Source organism: Delphinapterus leucas, chromosome 10, assembly GCF_059928025.1.
Source record: "Delphinapterus leucas isolate spDelLeu-1000000601 "Yukka" chromosome 10, BTC_Dleu_Yukka2, whole genome shotgun sequence".
In the NCBI taxonomy this organism is placed as follows: domain Eukaryota; kingdom Metazoa; phylum Chordata; class Mammalia; order Artiodactyla; family Monodontidae; genus Delphinapterus; species Delphinapterus leucas.
The window spans coordinates 15,956,081-15,980,851 of record NC_143138.1 but is presented as its reverse complement, the minus strand read 5'-3'; the positions used below and the strand labels follow the sequence as shown (position 1 = coordinate 15,980,851).

Genomic DNA, 24,771 nt, shown 5'->3' with positions numbered 1-24,771 from the left:
GAAGGAACAAGATAAAACCCCAGAAAAACAACTAAATGAAGTGGAGATAGGCAACCTTTCAGAAAAAAATTCAGAATAATGATAGTGAAGATGATCCAGGACCTCAGAAAAAGAAAGGAGGCAAAGATCGAGAAGACGCAAGAAATGTTTAACAAAGACCTAGAAGAATTAAAGAACAAACAAACAGAGATGGACAATACAATAACTGAAATGAAAACTACAATAGAAGGAATCGATAGCAGAATAACTGAGGCAGAAGAACGGATAAGTGACCTGGAAGACAGAATGGTGGAATTCACTGCTGCAGAACAGAATAAAGAAAAAAGAATGAAAAGAAATGAAGACAGCCTAAGAGACCTCTAGGACAACATTAAACGCAACAACATTTGCATTATAGGGGTCCCAGAAGGAGAAGAGAGAGAGAAAGGACCAGAGAAAATATGTGAAGAGATTATAGTCGAAAACTTCCCTCACAGGGGAAAGGAAAGCCACCCAAGTCCAGGAAGCGCAGAGAGTCCCATACAGGATAACCCCAAGGAGAAACATGCCAAGACACATAGTAATCAAATTGGCAAAAATTAAAGACAAAGAAAAATTATTGAAAGCAGCAAGGGAAAAACGACAAATAACAGACAAGGGAACTCCCATAAGGTTAACAGCTGATTTCTCAGCAGAAACTCTACAGGCCAGAAGAGAGTGGCATGACATACTTAAGGTGATGAAAGGGAAGAACCTACAACCAAGATTACTCTACCCAGCAAGGATCTCATTCAGATTCGATGGAGAAATCAAAAGCTTGACAGACAAACAAAAGCTAAGAGAATTCAGCACCACCAAACCAGCTCTACAACAAATGCTAAAGGAACTTCTCTAAGTGGGAAACACAAGAGAAGAAAAGGACCTACAAAAACAAACCCAAAACAATTAAGAAAATGGTCATAGGAACATACAAATCAATAATTACCTTAAACGTGAATGGATTAAATGCTCCAACCAAAAGACACAGGCTTGCTGAATGGATACAAAAACAAGACCCATCTATATGCTGTCTACAAGAGACCCACTTCAGACCTAGGGACACATTCAGACTGAAAGTGAGGGAATGGAAAAAGATATTCCATGCAAATGGAAATCAAAACAAAGCTGGAGTAGCAATACTCATATCAGATAAAATAGACTTTAAAATAAAGAAAGTTACAAGAGACAAGGAAGGACACTACATAATGATCAAGGGATCAATCCAAGAAGAAGATATAACAATTAAAAATATATATACACCCAACATAGGAGCACCTCAATACATAAAGTAACTGCTAACAGCTATAAAAGAGGAAATCGACAGTAACACAATAATAGTGTGGAACTTTAACACCTCACCTACAACAATGGACAGATCATCCAAACAGAAAATTAATAAAGAAACACAAGCTTTGAATGACACAATAACCAGATAGATTTAATTGATACTTATAGGACATTCCATCCCAAAACAGCAGATTACACTTTCTTCTCAAGTGCACATGGAACATTCTCCAGGAGAGATGACATCTTGGGTCACAAATCAAGCCTCAGTAAATTTAAGAAAATTGAAATCATATCAAGCATCTTTTCTGACCACAACGCTATGAGATCAGAAATCAATTACAGGGGAAAAAATGCAAACACATGGAAGCTAAACAATACGTTCCTAAATAACCAAGAGATCACTGAAGAAATCAAAGAGGAAATAAAAAAATACCTACAGACAAATGACAACAAAAACACGACGTTCCAAAACCTATGGGATGCAGCAAAAGCAATTCTAAGAGGGAAGTTTATAGCTATACAAGCCTACCTCAAGAAACAAGAAAAATCTCAAATAAACAATCTAACCTCACACCTAAAGGAACTAGAGAAAGAACAAACAAAACCCAAAGTTAGTAGAAGGAAAGAAATCATAAAGATCAGAGCAGAAATAAATGAAACAGAAACAAAGAAAACAATAGCAAAGATCAATAAAACTAAAAGCTGGTTCTTTGAGAAGATAAACAAAATTGATAAACCATTAGCCAGACTCATCAAGAAAAAGAGGGAAAGGACTCAAATCAATACAATTACAAATGATAAAGGATAAGTTACAACAGACACCACAGAAATACAAAGCATCCTAAGAGACTACTACAAGCAACTCTATGCCAATAAAATGGACAACCTGGAAGGAATGGACAAATTCTTAGAAAGATATAACCTTCCAGGACTGAACCAGGAAGAAATAGAAAACATGAACAGACCAATCACAAGTAATGAAATTGAAACTGTGATTAAAAATCTTCCAACAAACAAAAGTCCAGGACCAGATGGCCTCACAGGTCAATTCCATCAAACATTTAGAGAATAGCTAACACCCATCCTGCTCAAACTCTTCCAAAAAATTGCAGAGGAAGGAACACTCCCAAACTCATTCTATGAGGCCACCATCTTCCTGATACCAAAACCAGACAAAGATACTACAAAAAAAGAAAATTACAGACCAATATCACTGATGAATATAGACGCAAAAATCCTCAACAAAATACTAGCAAACAGAATCCAACAACACATTAAAAGGATCATACACCATGATCAAGTGGGATTTATCCCAGAGATGCAAGGATTCTTCAACATACGCAAATCAATCAATGTGATACACCATATTAACAAACTGAAGAATAAAAACCATATGATCATCTCAATAGATGCAGAGAAAGCTTTTGACAAAATTCAACACCCATTTATGATAAAAACTCTCCGGAAAGTGGGTATGGGGGAACCTACGTCAACATAATAAAGGCCATATATGACAAACCCAAAGCAAACATCATTCTGAATGGAGAAAAACTGAAAGCATTTCCTCTAAGATCAGGAACAAGACAAGGATGTCCACTCTCACCACTATTACTCAACATAGTTTTGGAAGTCCTAGCCACGGCAATCAGAGAAGAAAAAGAAATAAAAGGAATACACATTGGAAAAGAAGAAGTAAAACTGTCACTGTTTGCAGATGACATGATACTACACATAGAGAATCCTAAAGATGCCACCAGAAAACTACTAGAGCTCATCAATGAATTTGGTAAAGTTGCAGGATACAAAATTAATGCACAGAAATCTCTTGTATTCCTACACACTAATGATGACAAATCTGAAAGAGAAATTAAGGAAACACTCCCATTTACCACTGCAACAAAAAGAATAAAATACCTAGGAATAAACCTACCTAGGGAGACAAAAGACCTGTATGCATTAAACTAAAAGACACTGATGAAAGAAATTAAAGATGATACCAACAGATGGAGAGATATACCATGTTCTTGGGCTGGAAGAATCAATATTGTGAAAATGACTATACTACCCAAAGTAATCTACAGATTCAATGCAATCCCTATCAAATTACCAATGGCATTTTTTACGGAACTAGAACAAAAAATCTTAAAATTTGTATGGAGAGACAAAAGACCCCGAATAGCCAAAGCAGTCTTGAGGGAAAAAAACGGAGCTGGAGGAATCAGACTCCCTGACTTCAGACTATACTACAAAGCTACAGGAATCAAGACAATATGGTACTGGCACAGAAACAGAAACATAGATCAGTGGCACAAGATAGAAAGCCCAGAGGTAAACCCACACACCTATGGTCAACTAATCTATGACAAAGGAGGCAAGGATATACAATGGAGAAAAGACAGTCTCTTCAATAAGTGGTGCTGGGAAAACTGGACAGCTACATGTAAAAGAATGAAATTAGAACACTCTCTTACACCATACACAAAAATAAACTCAAAATGGATTAGAGACCTAAATATAAGACCGGAAACTATAAAACTCTTAGAGGAAAACATAGGAAGAACACTCTTTGACATAAATCACAGCAAGATCTTTTTTGATCCACCTCCTAGAGTAATGGGAATAAAAACAAAAATAAACAAATGGGGCCTAATGAAACTTAAAAGCTTTAGCACAGCAAAGGAAACCATAAACAAGATGAAAAGACAACCCTCAGAATGGAAGAAAATATTTGGAAACGAATCAATGGACAAAGAATTAATCTCCAAAATATATGAACAGCTCAGGCAGCTCAATATTGAAAAAACAAACAACCCAATCCAAAAATGGGCAGAAGACCTAAATAGACATTTCTCCAAAGAAGACATACAGATGGCCAAGAGGCACATGAAAAGCTGCTCAACATCACTAATTATTAGAGAAATGCAAATCAAAACTACAGTGAGGTATCACCTCACACCAGTTAGAATGGGCATCATCAGAAAATCTACAAACAACAAATGCTGGAAAGGGTGTGGAGAAAAGGAAACCCTCTTGTACTGTTGGTGGGAATGTAAATTGATACAGCCACTATGGAGAATAGTATGGAGGTGTCTTAAAAAACTAAAAATAGAATTACCATATGATCCAGCAATCCCACTACTGGGCATATACCCAGAGAAAACCATAATTCAAAAAGACACGTGCGGGCTTCCCTGGTGGCGCAGTGGTTGAGAGTCCGCCTGCCGATGCGGGGGACATGGGTTCATGTCCCAGTCCGGGAAGATCCCACATGCCGCAGAGCAGCTAGGCCCGTGGGCCATGGCCGCTGAGCCTGCGCATCCGGAGCCTGTGCTCTGCAATGGGAGAGGCCACAACAGTGAGAGGCCCGCATAACGAAAAAAAAGAAACATGCACCCCAATACTCATTGCGGCACTATTTACAATAGCCAGGTGATGGAAGCAACGTAAATGCCCATCGACAGATGAATGGATAAAGAAGATATGGTACATATATACAATGGAACATTACTCGGCCATAAAAAGGAATGAAATTGGGTCATTTGTTGAGATGTGGATGGATCTAGAGACTGTCATACAGAATGAAGTAAGTCAGAAAGAGAAAAACAAATATCGTATATTAACGCATATATGTGGAACCTAGAAAAATGGTATAGATGAACCAGTTTGCAGGGCAGAAATAGAGACACAGATGTAGAGAACAAACGTATGGACACCAAAGCGGGGAAAGCCGCGGGGGGGTGGTGTGATGAATTGTGCGATTGGGATTGACATGCATACACTGATGTGTATAAAATTGATGACTAATAAGAACCTGCTGTATAAAAAAAAAAAAAGAACCAAAACAGCCAAGACAATTATGAAGAGGAAGAAGATGTGGTAGTGATAAGGTGTGGAGACTTATCTATGCAATAACAAGACTTTTAAAATAAAACTAGTGTAATGTTGGCATGGGAGTGGGCAAGTACTGTATGTCAATGTAACAGTTCAGAGTGTTCAGGAAATGACACACATATAATGAGAACTTGGTGTTATTATAAATTGGCATTATATTGATTAATCAATATATTGTGCTGGATATTTTTGCATGAAAAGAATCAACTTAATTCTATATGTAGGACTCTTCTTGGTGTTTCAGACTCATATTCAAACAGTGTATCCCAAACTGAACTGATTGTAACTTGTGAAACTATTCCTTTTGTATTCTGTGTATCACTAGCAAAGAAATTTGAAAGCCAGTATTTATTCTTCTGCCTCCTAAATTTATCTCGCACATCCAAGCAATAAAATATTTTGTAGAGTTAAAAAAAAAATCTATCAATTTAGATGTATAACCAGAATCTTGGGCTAGTGCAGAAGTAAAGAATTTCTGTCAATCTGATTAGGGCTTTAAAAAAAATCCATCTTCATGAAAAAAAAATCAGGTAACATCTATTTCTTTTAAGTTTCTAAGTTTATTTAATTACATATATATTTAAGTTTTAACTGATCAGAACTTCTGATTCCATGATTTTGGTTATAATTTATATGACGATTATTCATACCCATTCAAACTATGGGTAGTCGAAAGCTTTTCACATAAAGAACTGTGGTATCTACTTATTGCCTTTACTGGTTTTCATAATGGGTTGGGAACTAGGGGTGGGAATTTATCAAGTGGCCGGACACTCTGTGCCCAGCTCCAGGCTGGACGCTGGCCCAGGGTCTCTCATTTCATTTACTCTTCACGATATATTTAAATACCCAAATTACCAGACATGTAAGGAGAGCAACCATTTCATTTCCAGAGAAGCCTGGTACATCTGGCTGGCAATTCGGTTATATATATAAGGATTTTTACTGGTGCTAGATAAAAGGACGATTAAACGAGAAGGAATTAAAAGGAGGAACATAATTGTCAAACAAACACATCAAAAGCCTCTGGAGAAAAGGGAGGGAAGCAGTTTTTCCTGTTCACGGGATGATGCTGAAAAGCCCAAAGAAGGCTAAGAATGTCTGTTACTGAGTTCTGTGCTGTGGCTCACAGGATCCTCCCAGAGTCCTCCCATTTCAAAAAGGGATGCCAGGCCCAGAAGAGATCAAAGGGCACTGCCAGTTTTGAACTGTCTTGATACACCTAAGATCTTTTGTAAGCGCTGCTGTTTTTGGAAATGCACTGTACGGGCAACACCCTCTTTGTCGCATAACATGACAGCCCAATCCAGGCCTTGGCTTCCCCTAGTCCTTTCTTGTTGAGAGGTATCTTTTCCCAAACTGTGCCTCTCAAACCTGGGCATCAGAAAGACCTCGGGGGGGGGGGGCCTGTCAAACCCCAAGCTGCTGGTCACACCCAGAATTTCTGACTCAGTAGGTTTCGGGTGTGAACCCCAAATTTGCATTTCTAAAAAGCTCCCAGGTGCTGTTGCTGGTCCCGGACTACACATTTAAGAGCCACTGTTGTGAAAAAAACAGAACAGGATCCATCAAAGACAGGAAGGGGGGTGGTGGTGGGGTTATTTGTTACACGGCCATATCTGCATCACTCACGATCCAAGCCACACAAGGCAGGCGATTTTGTCTGTGTCGACCCTGCCGCATCCCCAGCACTTAGGACAGGGGTTGGCATACACTAGGTGCCCTATACACATAACTGCTAAGTAAGTCAAATGAATCAGTATGCCCCATGCTGGAAACTGGGGCTAGCGTGGGGATGGAGGCGCAAGGGAAGTGGTTGTGGAAACACCAGCAACAAAGGGAATGGCTTTTAACAGCTAACTTGCCCTGAAAGGGAAGCTCAACTTGCTAACAATGATGGCAACAACAACAACAGCAGTAATAATATACATGATGCTAACAAACACGTCGGAGTGTTTAGTATATGGCCGGAGCTAGAGCCAGCACTTTACATGCTTCGGGGCGTTCAGTTTTCACAACCTATGAGATGAGAACCTTGATTCTCCTCATTTAACAGGTGAGGAAGCAGGTTAGAAAGGAAGTGATGCTCCCAAACCAGCTAACTATCTATGGACAAGCTGGTCCCAAGCAGAAGGTCTCTCTTAATTACCCAGTTGAGTAAATGATAAATGCAAAACTTCTCTGTCCTTCTCTGAACTGCAGACTTTGATCCTTTCTTCTCCAAGTTACGGAGAGGCTTCACGTGGCCCATTCCTAGTATGCCTGATCGTAAAACAGGCACGGCTTCGGCTGGCTACACAGAGTATGTTTTCTCTGTATCATCTCTCAAGAGTGGGACACCGAATCACAGCGCTGGGGTTCCATGTGGGGGTTAGGCATGCCCCATAAAGGGCTAGTTCAGTGGTTCATCAACAGGGCAGGGAAGGGGGCGGGGGAGACATGTGGGCCGACTTTGCACTTGGGGGACATTGGACAGATGTGTCCAATGTCTCTGTGTCCGTAGGCGATTTTGACTGTCATAACTGGAGGGAGCTACTGGCATCTGGTGAGGAGTCCTCGCTACTCACTAGAGTAGTGAGTAGCCAACAGGGCACGGGACAGCCCCCCCCACAAAGAGGTATCTGGCCAAAATATCAATGGTGCTGAAGCTCTGCTCCAATTTCAAACCCTTCTCTGTCCCGCCCCTCCCACCCCCGCCCCAGGTTGGATGCCTAAGAAACTTCATCGATATTCTCTAACAGCCTTCACTGTCTTTTATCTTGTGTTAGTTATTGGAGAACTTGCTTCATCTCCCCTACCTCCCTTGAGGGCCAGAAGAACATCTTAGTCATTGAAACACCCAGAATACTGGGAACCGATTCAGCTCAGAGTGGGTGTTCAGTAAGTGTCCTGTACTTTGTTTTCCCTCAAATGGGTAAAAATGCTGAGAACTCACTCCTAACCATGGAGGAGGGGCAGCGGGGTGAACACACTAAGTTAGGAACACACAGTACACTTCCTATAAACTTATCTCATTTAATCCTTCCAACCACTGAAGGAGACAGGAACACTATTTTAGGTAACTACAGCTCATAGAATTTGTGAAAGGTCACACACTGCTAAGCGACAGAGCATGTTTCTGGAGCCAGATGTCAAGCCCTAGGCTCCTTCCGTACCCCACGACCGTGCTATGGGTCCCCAGAGCTGAAAACCTCCCTCCTAAAGACCAGTCCCAGGATTAGAGTGTCTGAGATGCTAGCAAGGAAAACAGTAACAGAAAAGGTTGAAAACTTGACCACATTATTAGTGTGATCACAAGTCTTGCTACCAAACATAGCAACAAAGTTGGTCAATTCAAGGGTTACTGCAAATAGGCTTAAATACAAGTTACATATTTAAAAATCAACGATAAAGATACTTAGAATTTACATGGCTCTTTCATTTTTAAACTTTAATATGCTAGGGCTTAAGAAAATATATCCAAGATATATATTTTTTTAATCTGCAAAATCAGAGAGCATAGGAAACAATGGTCAAAAAAGCCATCTTAGTTCAAGACATAATTATGTGACCTTTCCTTATGCACAGCACTCTCCAGCTGGCTCTCTGCTTTCTCAGAGCAGCTAGGAGCCAGGCCCAGACCTGGGAAAGTACGCCATAAATAACATCTGATGGCTCGTCTCTGGGAGCCCTGACAGTATTGATCCCCCAAGTCAACCTGATGAATCTGTCTCGTTTTCATATTATAGGAGAAGTGAAAATGATGAAAGGTTTTTGTAGCACCACGTTAATTCTTTGTTTTTTTAAGCTAAGGAGGCCAGTCTTGGCTGGCTGCTGTTCATCAAGCCCTCCACTCCAACCTCTGTTGCCAAAACCACATTCCCAGGGCTGGGTCCTAGCGTCTTAGAAAGCTGGGTGGCCCACGGCTTCCCTCACAGCCAGCTCATTCCAAACTCACCATTCCCTCCACAGGGTGCAAACGGAGGAAAAGCTCAGCCTTGTCCGTTCTTTCAGCCCCAGGAGCTAACCATCTTGGGAGTCAAGGTCTTGTATGTCTTTTCTCCCTTAGCCTGTCTTTCACTTCCATCTTGCCTTTCACACCATCACTGTTGCTGTCCTCCTTCCAGACTCACCAGCTCTGTAGCACCCATGCTCTAAATGGTATGCCCTACTTTTCTTCCCAGGGGAACTTCTGCCTTTCTGTCCAGTTGGTAACCTGTTCCAGGCAGGCCCAGACCCGACAGAATGGAAAGTCTTCCTGCTATAGGGTAAAGTAAATCCCTTGAGGGCCGGGTGTCCAGCGTATCACCCTGGTTCCCAGTGGTGTTGGTGCCAGGCAACAGTGCTTGCTTGGACCCCCTAAGTTCTCAGCTCCTTGGGAGTGCTTTTGGTTTCACCTCCTTTGGCTTTTGGGTCACTTGTCTTTGGATGGTTTGCCTTGGCAATGACCTGGAAGTCCAGAAGCTGGTACAAGGGTCGGCATGGGGTACCAGTGCACCTGGCCCAGGTTTCTGGGGTCTGCAGACTTTGGAGCCAGGCTCCTTGGGTTCAATTCCACTTGCCTCTCTCATCAGTGGAGCCCTGAGCCAGCCTCTTAAGCCCTCATTGTCTGCGTCTTCCTGTGCAGGACAAGCATGGTAATAATACCCACTTCATAGGTTATGTGGATAATGTGTTAATGCGCATAAAGCACTTACTTTAGTGCCCTCCATGAGCATGGGCACTTGATAAACATTAGCTATTATTATCCCATAGACCAGAGACTGCTGAGTGGCAGCCCCGAAGCCAAATCTGGCCCAGAGACCTATTTTGTTTGGCTTGCACATTTTCCCTTTTTAATTGAGCCTGCATTTTAAAGCTGGTAGATTTCTGGCATTTTAAGAAAATTGAAGATCTGGAAACAAATGGGACCCGCTTTCCTCTCTGGAAGCCATCACCTGGGGCGGGGTCCCTCCTCAGCTGCCTTCTGACAGGGCATTTCTTCTTTGTTCAAGCCCAACTCCCATACTACTTATCCCCACCTTTCCATATCCCCCAGTTAATTCCCTGCCCGGCCCTTGTAGGAAGGCAATCTCTATTCCAGACCAACTTTACCAATGTATCCAGTGTTAGGTTCTATTATTCCCCCATATTGACACCAGTCCAACTGGTCTCCTTATGCTAGACCACTTCCTGCCTTCCTACCTTGGCCTCATGACGTTCCCCCAGCCATGAACAGCCTCCCAAACCTTCCCCGTCCACCTAGTCCAGCAGTTCCAATTGAGTGCACGTCAAAATGACATGGGACACTTTCAAAACATACTCAGGTCTGGATGGGGGTATTTCTCGAAAGTGCCAAGATGATTCAGATATGCACCCAAATGTGCTCTAAGGTCGGTGACCATGGGAGCCATGGCCTGCCCATTCCCACGGTCCAGCTGGCACATCCTGTCGACACTGTACAACCAAGGACAAGATGAGTCTTGTTTGACTCCTGTTTAGTCCTGCTTGCGACTCAACTTGTGTTTAAAGCCTGTCTCCCCAAACAGACCATAAAACTCAAGAGTGGGTGGATCACACTTCATACTTCTTTTGCATCCTCAACAGGAAGACTGGGGTGCCAAGCACACTGTGGGTGCCTGATGACAACGCCTCTTGTCAAATATTTGAGCGTCCACAACGGAGAAGGCATTGCAAGGACGACGTGATGCGAAAACCACAGCCTGGTTTCCTGAAGCTTGTGGGTTTGGAGGAAGAGTAAGTCAAGGGCACCACTGATGAGGATATAAGGTGGACGAAGGTGTCCTATGGGAAGGGAGGGGCCCAAGGCCTGGGGAATCAGGGAAGGCTCTGTGCAGGGGGTGTCCTTGATAGGCTGGTGGGAAGGACGGCAGCAGCGAGGGGAACAAGCGAATAAATGCCCTGGAGGTAAAGCAGCAGCCTCCGTAAGTGCCAGGATCCCAGTGGGGAGGAATGGGAGCAGAACGGGAAGGGCGAGATTTCACTGGACCTCAAACGCTAGGGAAAGGGTTGTAATTAATTGGATAATTCACGGAAGCAGCCCGTGAAGGCTGTGATTCTGGCCTCCTTCTAAAAGCCAGGCAGAGGGAGAGGTGAGGGCTAAGTGGGAGGAACTTAGGTATAACACACTGAACAACTAGACACTGCGAGAGGGAGGAGAGAAGGGGCCAGGGAGGCCCGGAGGTAGCTCCCCTCCGCACACGGAGTGGTGCCTCCAGTCCCGCAGGGCCCCACACGCCTCAGACACCCTGATCTCCACCATTCAGTCTTAAGCCCTAGGTGACTGTACAGAAGTGAAATCATGTTAAGAGTGCCACTCCATTAACGCAGATCATCACAGAAATAAAGATTTTCGTCATGACACTACTACTGCCAAAAGGACTACTATAAGGCGACACTTATCTTTCTGCTCATTCTCCCGAGTCCATGCACAGCTTATGAAGAGGTACAAAGGTCCTAAAGAGTATGTTGGGAGAAAACCGCCCTGTGGTTCACCCCTCTGCTTCATCACCGCCATTTTTAGAGGTGTAACCTGGGTCTGGATGAACACAAGGGCTGGTTCAGAAACTAAACCACCAAAGGGTGGGCCCCAGAGACAGCCACGGAAGAAAAGGGCAATTCCACCACGTATCTACCGAATCCTTCTCATGGGTCAGGGACCGGCCTAGGCACCTTACAAATATGAACTCCTTTAATCGTCCCGGTCCCCATGAGGTAGCTACTAGGATTTGCCCATTTTACAGGTGAGGAAATTAAGACGCACAGGTTAAGCAGAGTTGCCCAAAGTCACACAGAATAAGAACCCAGACACTCTGGCTTCAGGCCCCATTGTCTGACTCTTATACTTGGCTGCCCTTCAGTTTGCCTTTTAGGTGGAAGGTATGGGTTAGGTCCATATAAGCCTTCACCTCTCTTAAGGGCTGCCAGGCCCAGAAAGGCTCAGAAGGTATGGGGTCACAGGGCTGCTGCTCTGGTTATATATTTCTGGAGCCTCAAAGCATCAGATGTGGAAAAAGGGCAAGGGAGGGGTGAAATCTATAGGCTCTGAGCTGACCTCCTGTGACCCCCAGCGTCCCGAGCTGCAACTTTCAGGATCCTGAAGACCAGAGCTTGGGGAGCCCTTCTCAGCAGTCAGGTGCGTGCTGCAGAAGCCAGCAGGGTCTCCTGGGGAGCCAGGCACGAGCTGACTGGGAGGACCAAGGGCGTTCAGTTCCTCTGCTCCCGGAGATGGACTCCATCCGCCATAAAGTCCTCCAGGGGGATCAGCTTCACTGATAACTACAGGTCTCACCAGCAGTTGCTCCCTGATCTAAGACGGCACCTACACATGGCACCTTTCTGGTTTGTGGTTTATAGACAAGCCATATATCCCCGCCCCTAACGCGTTGGTGAACTACAGCGACATTGGATTATGTTTCACTTTTAGGCTTCAGGGCTTGAAGTGATTCGATTTTTAAGCTTTCTCAATTCCACAAGTAAAAAGACGTTTTAAGGAAATTAGTTCTGGTTTTTAGGGGATGAGGACTTCTTCCCCTGAAAGAGTTAAACTTTGTTAAACCAGCAATCTTCCTGAAGGAAGGGCACCTGGTCTAATGTCACTGGGCAAGGGCCCCAGAACCTCTGAAAACCACAACAGTCACCCAGGATGTGGACAGCCCAGGACAAACCTCCAACACCAGAGCTATACTGTGCCCTTCTCCTGAAGAGAGTGGCAAAAATCCTTTCAGGTTCTATTCTCAGTGAAGTATGTTTCACCGTTTCAGCACCGGAAGTGTCATATCCACAAAAGTTTGCAAATAACAAATAAAGCTTTAAAAAGGCTACTATCATGTTTCTATAAGAGTCTGTCATTCCTTCAATTTTTTAAAATTCCCTTTCATTGAACATCTAAAGGAGCGTGGCTTATTTTGTACCTTTGAGAATGAGGTGTTACTCTAAAGCCAACTGTTCAAAGGACACTTCTTTATGTGTCTATTTTAAAAATGTAACCATTCCTGAAGGCAATCTTAAATGTATTCTACACATCCCAATTTTCCCATATAGGGCACATGAGACTTAGTTAACTTTCTCTTGGCAAATGGGGCTGCTTCTAAGAATTCCAGTCTCCAGTTTCAGTTCTGGCTTTGCCACTAGTTAGCCTGTGACCTTGGGTAAGTAAAAACTGCATTGGGTCTTAATTTCCTCCCCTGCAAAATGAAGGGGATCGGGTCAGATGATGACTCTTGCTTTACAGCTCTCACATGTTACGATTCAAAGACCATTGGGGGGCTTCCCTGGTGGCGCAATGGTTGAGAGTCCACCTGCCGATGCAGGGGACACGGGTTCGTGTCCCGGTCCGGGAAGGTCCCACATGCCGCGAGCGGCTGGGCCCGTGAGCCATGGCCGCTGAGCCTGCGTGTCCGGAGCCTGTGCTCCGCAACGGGAGAGGCCACAGCAGTGAGAGGCCCGCGTACCGGGGAAAAAAAAAAAAAAAACTAATCAAAGACCATTGGGAATATCAATTATTGCCTATGCTATTTAGAAGAATTAGTTATAAGAATGTTGTCTGGACACTAGAAATAGCCCCAGACGGTTGGGCTACAGTAATAGAAAGCAGACTAAAGTCAATTACTTTTATTCTTACTTCCTCCTATCGCCTCTCTATTCCATCAGCTGTCCATTCTCACTGCTATCAACCTCCGCTGACATAAACCCTGGCCTTAGTTTACAAAGCTAAGCAGTGGTCTGTTTCACCCAGGTTCTCCAGCAAAGCAAGGGGTCCAGGCTTTGTGATTGCAACCTGGCAACCAGTGGGCTTTACCTCTTCCCCTTCAAAGTTATATTGTACATGATCGTGGCCGCCACAGCAACAAGATTGACCCCCAGTTAAGGTTGGAGGTGGACTGAGAATGCATCCTTGTAACTTACACATTCTTTGAGTTCTAAAAACGCATTGCTTTGGGAGGAGAGCATTTGAAGCAAAAGCGACAACAGAAAATAAACCGATTTCCTTCTTACTGGCCCCAAAGCTATATGTATTATCCCTCTATATTAACCCTACTCCTGCCCTCCAGGATTCCTTACCCCCATCCCAGTTGTTGTCTTTTTGTCCCTTCTGTTGTATAACTTTTCCTTGTGTAAGATACATTTTCCAAGCCACTCTTGGAAGCCAAAGAGAAGGTCAGGGTAGGAGGAAGGAGATACCATTAGTGGTTTCCTATACTTACTGCTTTCCCAGTTAGCTTCCCTTCTTAGTCCCATGAAAAATGATTAGTAGAAAAAATGCTTCTTAGCAATTGTAAATAGTCCCCGAAACACTTTTAAGCTGCTAACAAGCACAAAAAATATGCATTAAACCACATGCTTAGTACCTCAAAGAATTCAGGGAAGTTCCTCTCTTTAAAAACCAAAATGAAACAGAGCATCTGATAAGACTTGCAATCTACCTTCTTTGCCTTGCACTATTTGGGGCGGTTTCATGGGCATCTAGGAGGGATGTGATTTAATCAGCACAGGCAGTGGCTGATTTTTCACTCTTCCTAGTTTAAAATGCTAGTAGAAAGTAGGTGATTAAAAAGGAATTGGAGTCAGTCGGCCTGGGAAAGTGGATGTAAACTAGACATACAAATGGAATATATGTTAAGTCATGTTAAATTAGAAAACTAGCCAGAAAAATCAACTATGAATATCTGAAGCGTTGCCAAGTGGGTCCAGGTCCTTTGGAAAAAGGCTAAAGGTATGGATGGTGTGTCTTTGGGGATGGCAGTGAAAGACCACTATGGATTATACCTATGAGAAATGAGAATAAAAGCCACTTTTCCCTACAACCTTTCAATCTCCAGGTGCTATCATCTATTCATGACTAAGCTTAGAGTATTATTTTCTGTTTTCATGTTAGCTTTACACAGCACAACATTAATCTCAGAATCTACTCTTCCAAGTATTACATAAGGTGACGATTTATAGAAAAACGACAACAAAAACAATCCTTTCCTGTTCACAAGCTCGGGTTCCTTAGCTCACAGAGCCACGTTTAAGGGTGCTTTGTTTCAGAAGACGGTTAGAGTGGTGCCCTGGGTACTGATTATAGTGGAGCTATTTGCACTGCCTGAGCCTGGGCACTGCATTATATTAAAACTTCCATTCTGGGGTATGTAGTGACTAAAAATTCTCTCCTAGCTTAAACTTGGCACCAACCATCTATCTCAGCAGAAGCAAGATTATTGACTACAGAACCACAGGAACCCAGCATTTTTCTTCTTTTATATTTATACAGGAAAGAAAGAGACTCAGCTGTAGCACCTATGGTTTCTCCATTCTTACAGGGAAATTTCAAACATTGTGGGTGCCTTCCCAAAGTCTAATAAGTGGGATGCTATGACTGGATTAAATTAAATCAGATGTGACAGGCCATTGTCTCTTGAATTAACAGATCCCAAACTTTCTAGAAGCGTAATGAAATCATTTCAGCTTCTTTTTAGCAGAGGCAGAAAACGATAAATCCCTTTCAGTTCCAGAAAATATACAGCACTTGTGACTCCGGTTTCTCTAGACTCCTTCCATGTCCAACAGTTCACCATCTAGAGCTGAATTTATCTCGTGCATGTCTCTGACATGGTGATGATTAAGAGTTCAGTTCCACAAAAGCCACTAAGCACGGGCTGCACGCAAAAGATGGCCGGTCCATGCAGTCAAGGGAGGAGCGAGGCAAAAAAGTGAGGATGAGTTGATCTAAATTTGTCACAACTCAAGGCACAAGCTCATACTGGGGCAGTTCATCACCACCATCTCTAACACAGGCCTGTGGTACTGACGTGTCCCTATTTTATCCATTCTTAGGAGAGCCATGATTTATGGGTTTAAAAACTCAAGTTAACTAGGTATAAATAGTTGATTACATATCATTTTTAAAAACTTTTAACCATTTTACTCATATATGTCAACAAAGGGGCAGTGTGCACATGGTCTTACATTATTTCGCTAAGTTCCAAAAAAATATAAATTTCTGAATATTCATTTTATTGGGCATCTACTATTTACCTGGCACTGTGCTAAGTGTTTTACATGCATTATCATATTTAACCCTTAAATAGAACTTTCAAGTTCGTACTGTTATTGTCCCTATTTTACAAGAGAGGAAACTGTGTTGTGAGAGTTTATTTGCCTAAGATCCAACGACTTGTAAATGACAGAGGCAATTACAGCTAGTAAGGTAGTACTGAGATACATATATATATATTTTTTTCACGTTAAAAAAAAGGTGAAGAATATGCTCCTGGTTGTTCTAGAGACAGAACATGGAATCAGAGCCAGGTGAGTCTGTAACTGTGGCCACTTGAACAGGAGTTCTCAACCTCTTCTTTGATGGAAAGTGTTTAAATGATCTCTTTGCTCAGCCAATCACTTAGCTATCCCCATGCTGTCCCTCCTGCTTAGGGAAAGAATATCAACAAAAGTTCAAGACTTCAATAGAAGTCTAATATAATTTTGATAAGAAAAAAAAAGAAACCAAACTTTATATACAGTGCTCATGATTTTGGAATAATAATCTCGTGGCAAGGAGGATAAAGTTTTGAAGTAGGTTGGAAGGTGGTGAGGGTAATTTTTTATACTTTAAATACTTAAATACAATGAATTACATAGAAGTTTGGCTAGGCAGTTTCAGAGACCTGGCCCAGGTGGGCTAAAATTCAAAAGGAAAAAAAAAAAAGCAAACTGGTCGTCTCACAATTTCCCATTGTCAAAACTACCCTCCCATAAATCTGAATCAAGTCCCAGAAGTATGTCAATAGCTGGTTGTTTCAGATTAGGTTTATGATATAGTGACAGAACCCTGAGGGAGCAAATATGCTTAAAATATATCCAAGCACGTTTAGGTCAAGTCAGTAACAGTATTTAATGCTAATAAAAGCGTGCCATATTCTCTTGTCTGAGAATCCGGCACACTGGATACTGTTATGTGTAAGCAGGTACTGTACTCTTTCCCCCCTGCTGGCAGACCCTAGTCACTAAAACACCATGAGCTTCTTTGACTGAGACGGTATCACACATCCCTAGCAAGTATCTCTGGGGCTGCAAAGCAGTTAAGATCCAACTCGAGGAGAAATTGGGAAGAGTCATGAATTAAAATTTTTCATTATTCCAAAACCCATCTCATCCCCCAAAGTGTTGCCTGGTTGCCGACTCTCTTAAAGACCTCTGCAAAATCTTGATTCTTCAAAAATTCAGCCCATTCGGAGCCGAGACAAGGTGAGGTCAACGACTGATATTATCAGCCAACCATTAATCTAACTGGGTTTGGTTCGTTTCTAGCCTCGTGGGGGCCGAGCCTCACCACGAGGGTGAAGACAGAAGGCATGGAGGAAGGGAATGAAGGAGAGAAAAGGAGAAAGGAGGAAGACCTCCGGGCCACACTTCTTTCTAGTATCAACAAAAAGAGAAGCCGCATACTGACCTAAATCATCTCTCAAAGGCGCTTTATAAATTACAGGGACAAAGGGAGGGGGTGGCGAGTGGCCTGGGAATCCTACAGACACCCTACCCTCTGACCCGCCCCCCTCCCCCTCCAGCACAAGGGAAGGAAGATAGAAAGCAGAGCTCAACTCGGCCATTGGCGAGAAGCCCCCCCCTCCGGTTTTCGATCGCCCATCCCTCGGCCCCCTAGAAAAACACACACGTAAACACCATACCCACCCCCTGGGGCGGACACTCCTGCCCCGAGGTTCCTAGAACCGGAGGCCGGGCATTTACTTAGTTAGATTTTTCTTGCTTACTCATTTCCCTCGAGCACCCAACCCCCCGTTCCCACTCCAAAACCCCGCTCAACCGCCTACCCTCACGGCTCCAACCCCCAACAGAATCCGGTGCCCCCGCGGCGGCGGCGGCCCCCGAGCCGTCCCGGTCACTAACCTGCTGCTGTAAGGGCATTTCCGAAACCAGCCTGGCTCCGGGGGGAGGTGGGGGGGGGCCGGCTGGAGAGGGGGCCCGGAGGGCCGAACGGACCGGCGGCGCCGGGCGAGGGCGGGCGCCCGTGGAGGGGGTTGGGGAGAGGAGAGGGAGGGTGGCCGCTCCGGGGGCGGGTGCGAGGGCGCCGGGACCGTCCCAGGCCAGGGAGCCGGCGAGCAGGAGGAAGTGGGTGCCCCCTCTCCCCCTCCAGCGCCCCCTCCCGCCGCCGCCTCCTCCCCAGTCACAGGCGCGTCCTCCGCGCACGTGTGCGAAACGTCACCGGCGGGTCCCGGGGAGAGAGACAGACCCAGGCGGCGGGACGGGAACACGGCTGCCCCCGCCCTCCGTCGCCGGAGGGCGGAGAGGGGGGACAGGGCGGGGAAGGAAGGGGCAAGGGGAGAGGCGGGTCAAGGGCAGGCCCGGGGCCCGGCGAGGCAGACCCGGGCGCTCGGGCCACGCGGGCGCCGCCGCTGCTACCACCGGGATGCGCCCAGGCCGGGGTGCCCGCCCGCTAGCCCCTCACCCCCAGACAGCCCACGCCCCGGCCTGCAGCCGGCTTCCAGCTCCACCTCTCCCCTCGGCTTCCCCCAGCCCCTTTGTTGCCGGCAGTTACAGATCCCAAAATGTGTCAAGCGCAGCCTGGCAGAGCCCCTGCACTCCGAGCACGCCTTAGGGACCCCCGGCTGCCAACGGGCCTCCGAGGCCGGCGGGCGGCCACCACCCCCAGGGCCCCCCGGTTTCCACCCCCCTGGAGTCTCCCACTCCCCAGTTCACTACTCCCTCCCCCACCCCCTTCTCCATCCGGGGCGTGACCCCTTCCTACGCCCGAGAAAGAGGAAGCTTCGAGTTGGAGGGGAGGGGAGAGTGGGGGTAGGGAAAAGTGCAGGAAAGGAAGGGGGGGGCCGCGAAAAGTTTCGGAGTGTTTGATGTGGTTCGCGCCATGGAGATCCCCGCTGCCCTGCTTGCCTGGCGGAGCCCCCCAGACCCTTCGGGGGTTCGGGGGGAACACACAAGTCTAACAATAAACTCTTGTTGGAGGGGCAGCCGCCGAGGCCCACGACGCTCGGCCCCGCGCTCTCCCAGGGCGGCCCGCAGCGCGCCCACCACCCCGCGCGGTGCGAGCCCACCTCCCGCCCGGGCTGGGGACGGTGGGAACGGGAGGGCATTACCGGAGGGCCGCCGCCGCCGCCGCTGCCGCCGCGTCCCAGCGCTGGTGGCTGCTGCAGCAGCCCGGCTCTGCTGGAGGGTCCGTGCGGCGTGGTGTAGAGGAGGCTGCCGGCGGTCTGCTCCACGCCGGGGGCACTGGGGAGGAGGGGGCCGGCGGCGACGGCGCCGCTTTGGAGGGAGGAGGAACAGGAGGTGGTGGAAGTGTTCGTGGTGAGGATCTGGATGTACGCGCTCGGGGCGGCGGCAGCAGCGGCGGTGGCGGCGGCGGGGAAGCTGGGGCTGGCTAGCAGTGCCCTTTTGTCCATGGAGGCTGCAGCGGCGGCGGCGACGACAGCCGCCCCCTCCCCACCCCCGGCGGTCACCAGGTACTGCTCCAGGGCGGGCTGGATCCCCTTTCTCATCTCTCGCTCCTGCTCTTTTTATTGCTATGGTATATTAACGTATTGTTTTCAATTTCTTTATTATTTGCAGTCGGAGTTTCCAAGTCTCTCCTTCTCTCCTCCCCGCCCGGCGCTTCCGAGCCCCTTCTCTCCCTTTTCTTTTTATTTTTCCGCACCGCCCGGGCCCCGGGGGCCAAAAATAATCGGGGCTCTGGAGAGAGGAGGGTCCCGGGCGCACGGATATCGGGCCCCGAGGGGGGATGGAGGCGTCGGGGGCGGCCGATGCAATGGATTGCGAGGCGGCGGCGGCAGCACGGGTGCTGCGGCCGGCAGCTGAAAAATGGCTCCAGGAAGCTGCTGCTGACAATGAATGAAGGGATACGGTTTACGCGCCAAGGTCCTCCCGCGAAACTCAGATTTCCCGCCGGCTTTTCAAACCATATTTGCATATCCCCGCCCCTCAACCCGCCGAGGACCGTTCCCACAGCCCATTGGGCCTCTGTCTCCTTCCTTCCGTCCCAATCACGGAGCAGGGTCGCAACCTGCCGGTTTCCATTGGCTACCGTGCATCATGGTTGCCGGGGCGACAGGAGCCCTATTTGCATATGCTTCCTTGATTGGCTGGGAGGGAGTAGAGGTTTTAGGAGGTGGGGGTAAAGTCCGCCTTCTCTCCCACGGAAGACCACGCCTGGTGCAGGCTCCGCCCCCGTCCCCGCCCGCCAGCCGGGCGGGCACTGCTGACCTGGGCAGGGACTCCGCGCCCCGCAGACTCAGTGTGGATCTAACCTAGAGCGCAAGTTTCGCTTTTGTAAATTGTCAAGGTGACTAAAGGGGACACTTTCGGGAACTCTCTTCTGTTTGACCAGTCAGTGTAATAGATGAACAACAGCGAGAGATTCTCCCAAGTATGTGCCAAAGGCAAGTTGGACCTTGCGAACGACGCCTGGCAGGTGGAAACCGAGCCCTTTAAATCGCGGGTTTCTCTCTTCCTGAAATCCGACCAATGCCGCGGCGAGAGCTGATCCCGAGGCCGAGGCTGATGGACAGAAGCATGTGGGCCGACAGAATCGTGGGGGCAGAAGGTTCGACTGACGTGATTGCGGGCACCATTTAGTTACCATTCCAGATCATTACCGGTAGCTTCATTATTAGCCTGGATGGGGTTTAAGTAAAAATTAACTCCGAATGTTTTGCCGAGTGAAATCTTACCACAAGTACTGGTTTGAGTCCAGCAGACACCCCCAAAACCCTACCCACTGGCCCAGAAGCACCCAGGGCAGTTAATCTGGGCTAACCTAGGATTTATTTGCGTGTTTCTAATCCGCCAAACAGTAATCCGAAGAAGTACGTGCTTCCCACGATGACGTCTTGCTCCTAACAAACACTGCACGCTGGCCACGAGCACTTTACAATTTCGGTACCCTACCAAGTTCTCTGACACGATGACCCAAACCTATTCCAAAATATTTTAAAAGAATTTTTTTAAGTAAACTAGAAATTGCCACCAGAAAAATATTAAATTATTGTCAAATTGACTTCTGTGTTGGTGCAAGTGTTCATGGGTCTTAAAATTGAAGATTGCGCCTGTGAGACTGAGCAGGAAAAGGGACCCTGGCAGGTTGTGGGAAAAGGTGTACCTAGGTCAGGTCATCATTTACAGTTCCGGTCACTGAGAACTGCACAAAATAGCCGCTGATCTGGTGCTCACTGGGTGATGAGCATTGCAATACCTCAAGCCCTTTTGCAAGACTTTTATTATTATTATTATTAATTTTCAAAACTCATATGCTCAGTCTTCTGAAAGGCCTGACAAGATATGTCAGTTCAGGCTAGGAGTCCTTACTACTTCAGTCCTGTTACCTGAAATAGGGTGAACTCAAAGTACTGTTACACCTTGCACCAGGCTCAGGAATATTTTGGTCTTGCACTCAAGCTAATTGAGGATCCAAGGCCCAGTAGCCAAACATTTACTGACATAAATGATATGTGTCATCAAACTGACACTGTCTTTAGGGCAGATTAGGTGGTATTCAAGGGGCATCAATTGCTGGTTGGGCTAGAGGCATAAGGTATTAGCAACTTCCTTGACCTTGTTCCATCAAAGTTACTTTCCACCGTGGGTCACTATGGAGGAAACTTGTACTGTAACTACTTGGATATCACCTGCTGTAGAACGTCACTGGCAGCATGCATTTGGTGGCTCTTGTTGGGATTGTGGGAGGAGGGAATGGTGCAACATGCACAGTCATTATAAGACCTGCATTTTAAGATTAGAGACAAGCCTAGGACCTGGGACTGTGCACAGAATCTCTGCTTGAACTCACACTTCTCTTCACTGGTCACAGTAAGATGGATATAACACAGTCACAAGGGAGCAAGTGTTCACCATCTAGATTCACACCTGTGGTTCTGGTTTAGAAAGCTTTGAAATATTTACCATTCTACCTTAGCCAAGTTATAATTTTTCATGTAGGGTATTCGATAGAGAAACAGATGTTTTGACATTTTATGCCTAGTGAACCATAGGATGGGGTGGGAAGGGTTCAAAGAGAGAAGACGAGGTGTTAGAATTTAAGATGCTAACATTTGGGGCAGGCTATTAATTTGTGGAGAGGTAGCATGTTTTAGAAGAAAGAAAATGGGCTTTGGAGCCAGAGTGATCTGGTTTAAATTCTAGCTCTGCCACTGATTGGCTATATAGCTTTAATCTTTAAAATCCTGTGTTCTTGTATGTTCAATGGGAACCCATATTGTAGTACCAGTATTGCAAGATTATGATGAAAAGAGGCAATAATAATGGCACTTTACCAGGTATACAGCAAGTGCTCAATAAGTGGTAGGTATTTATGATTCTACTTGTTTGTGTGATTGTGTTTGCAGCTCTTTGTAGTCCAAGCTGACTCCCAGCCTCTAATCTTCATACTGCCCCAGATGTCCACTTACTGTGGCAGCTTCTCTTTGTCACAGGGTAGGAGCACAATCGTGCCTTGGCTAGTAGCGATTATAGAATCCTGACTCAGAAGTTCAAGGTAATGAAGTCAGCTCTGCTGCTCATCCTATTCTAACCTGCTCGTCTGTTCATAGGCAGCTTCTGGTTGATTACTTAGTCTGAGTCCCCAAGACCTTCCCGCGAAGGTCAGACTGCTCTAGCACTGGAGCCAGACTATTCTTGCCAATCACTGCCACCCTTTCCCTTGCTCTGACAGTGACCCAAGGCAGCTAATTGTCCCAGAATTGGCCTGTGTTGTTGTTTGAATGGTGCCCGTCCCCCCAAAACATGTCTTTGTCCTAATCTCTAGAACCTGTTGTTGTGACCTTATTTGGAAAAAAGGGTCTTTGCAGGTGTAATTAAGTTAAGAATCTTGAAATGAGATCATTCTGGATTATCTGGATGGACCCTAAATCTAATGACAAATGTTCTCATAAGAGACACCTAGGGGCTTCGCTGGTGGCACAGTGCTTAAGGATCCGCCTGCCAGTGCAGGGGATATGGGTTCGAGCCCTGGTCCAGGAAGATCCCACATGCTGTGGAGCAACTAAGCCTGTGTGCCACAACTACTGAGCCTGCGCTGTAGAGCCTGCAAGCCACAACTACTGAAGCCCCGCGCGCCTAGAGCCCACGCTCTGCAACAAGAGAAGCCACCGCAATGAGAAGCCCGCGCACCACAATGAAGAGCGGCCCCAGCTCGCCGCAACTAGAGAAAGCCCGCACGCAGCAACGAAGACCCAACGCATCCAAAAATAAGTAAGTAAAATAAATAAATTTATAAAAAAGAAAGAAAGAAACACAAAGCCTCGTTCTCCTCTCTGAATTAAAAAGAGAGAGAGAGAGACACCCAGAAGAGAGACATACAGAGAGGAGGAGATGGCCATGTGGAGACATGAAGACAGAGGCGGAGGTTAGGATGAGTAGCAGAAGACAAGGAATGCCAACAGCCACCGGAAGCTGGAGGAAGCAAGGAACAGAATCTCCCCTAGAGCCTCTGGAGGGAGCGGAACCCTGCCAACACTCTCCTTTCAGACTTCTGGCCACTAGACCTGTGATAGAATAAATTTCTGTTGTTTTCAGCTCCCCAGTGTGTGGTCATTTATTATGGCAGCCCTGAGAAACGAATGCAGTCTGTTAGCCTGCCTACCTGCACCTCAGACCTCTTAGCTGCTACTTACTTGTTCTGGATTGCTGCCAAGATATGATTCCTTACTGGACATCGATGAAGCTTATTGCCAGCTTGTTGAAGATTCTTCAAAGCATCACTTCTTGACCACCTGGTGCAGACTCACCCAAGGAGCTTATAAAAGTGCAGATTCGCAACCAATCAGAATCCCTGTGGCAGGACCCAAGAAGCTCATTTAACAAGTCCCTCCAGGTAATTCCTTTATGCTCTAGAGATCGAGGGCCACAGTCAGCTGTATGACTTTGGACTTCCGCCCATTATATCCCATTGCTACAGCTAGCGTTGCCACCCCTCTGTCTAATAACTTGATGGGTGTTTCCAATCCCCTACTACACCTTCTCACCCTGCTGGTTACCATAACAAGCTCTGAATTTTTATTCACACACACACATATACATATACACACATATACACTTATATATGTACATTATACATACTATAGATATAAAATTTGACATTACAGTTTTCTCTAAAAGCTTTCATTTTCCATTTTGGATACAGTGTTGCCAACATCCATAAGATCTATATAAATAACTCCCAAGAAACAATACTGTTAAACAGTTTTTTGGGGAATTCAATATTAAATCTTCAGATGGAAATATTATAGGTTTCTGAGATTAAGGAAACTGTTCACAAGCCCAGAAAATCTTTGGAACATCTAAAGTTTAAATTGTGCCTCTAGTTTAGCCAAATCTGGTTGTCACATTGGATTGAGAGTGTAAAGTTTTAAGTTTTAGGGTCTGGAAAAAACTAATCTGAGTCTAAGTCTTTTCTATTGCAATTCAGTTAGTTGGCCACGTAGAAATAACATTCTCTGTTTTATTTTCCTGGTTAGGAAGAAAGAGGAGTATGTCCTTAAGCCATTACCACATCAAACACTAATAACAAAATTTCTAGGTGCTCATCCTAGAAAATTGACCAATATTGTTATAGATAGTGGTTTGGGCACC

The 24,771-nt window shown here is 45.8% G+C and overlaps 2 protein-coding genes across 4 annotated transcripts in view; one reads left to right on the top strand and one right to left on the bottom strand.

Annotated features, from left to right (window-relative positions):
* The window catches only part of E2F3 (E2F transcription factor 3), an 80,305-nt gene extending 60,199 nt beyond the window's left edge, over positions 1–20,106 (bottom strand). For 2 of the 3 annotated variants that reach the window (XR_004022487.2, XM_030760397.2), the window contains exon 1: positions 19,269–20,105. Coding sequence is in view for 2 of the 3 variants with exons in the window: in XM_030760397.2 (XP_030616257.2) it covers positions 19,269–19,667 (399 nt within the window). In the remaining variant the exon portion in view is untranslated. Of the gene's footprint in view, positions 1–19,268 lie in introns of all 3 variants that reach the window. The other variant, XM_022586760.3, reaches the window with a different exon arrangement.
* E2F3-AS1 (E2F3 antisense RNA 1) lies at positions 18,958–24,323 on the top strand. Its single transcript, XM_089918406.1, is given in 3 exon segments — positions 18,958–20,298; positions 20,301–20,395; positions 20,397–24,323. Coding segments are annotated over 3 exon segments (540 nt in total). The 5' UTR covers positions 18,958–19,928; the 3' UTR covers positions 20,472–24,323.
* The last annotated feature ends 448 nt before the right edge of the window (positions 24,324–24,771 follow it).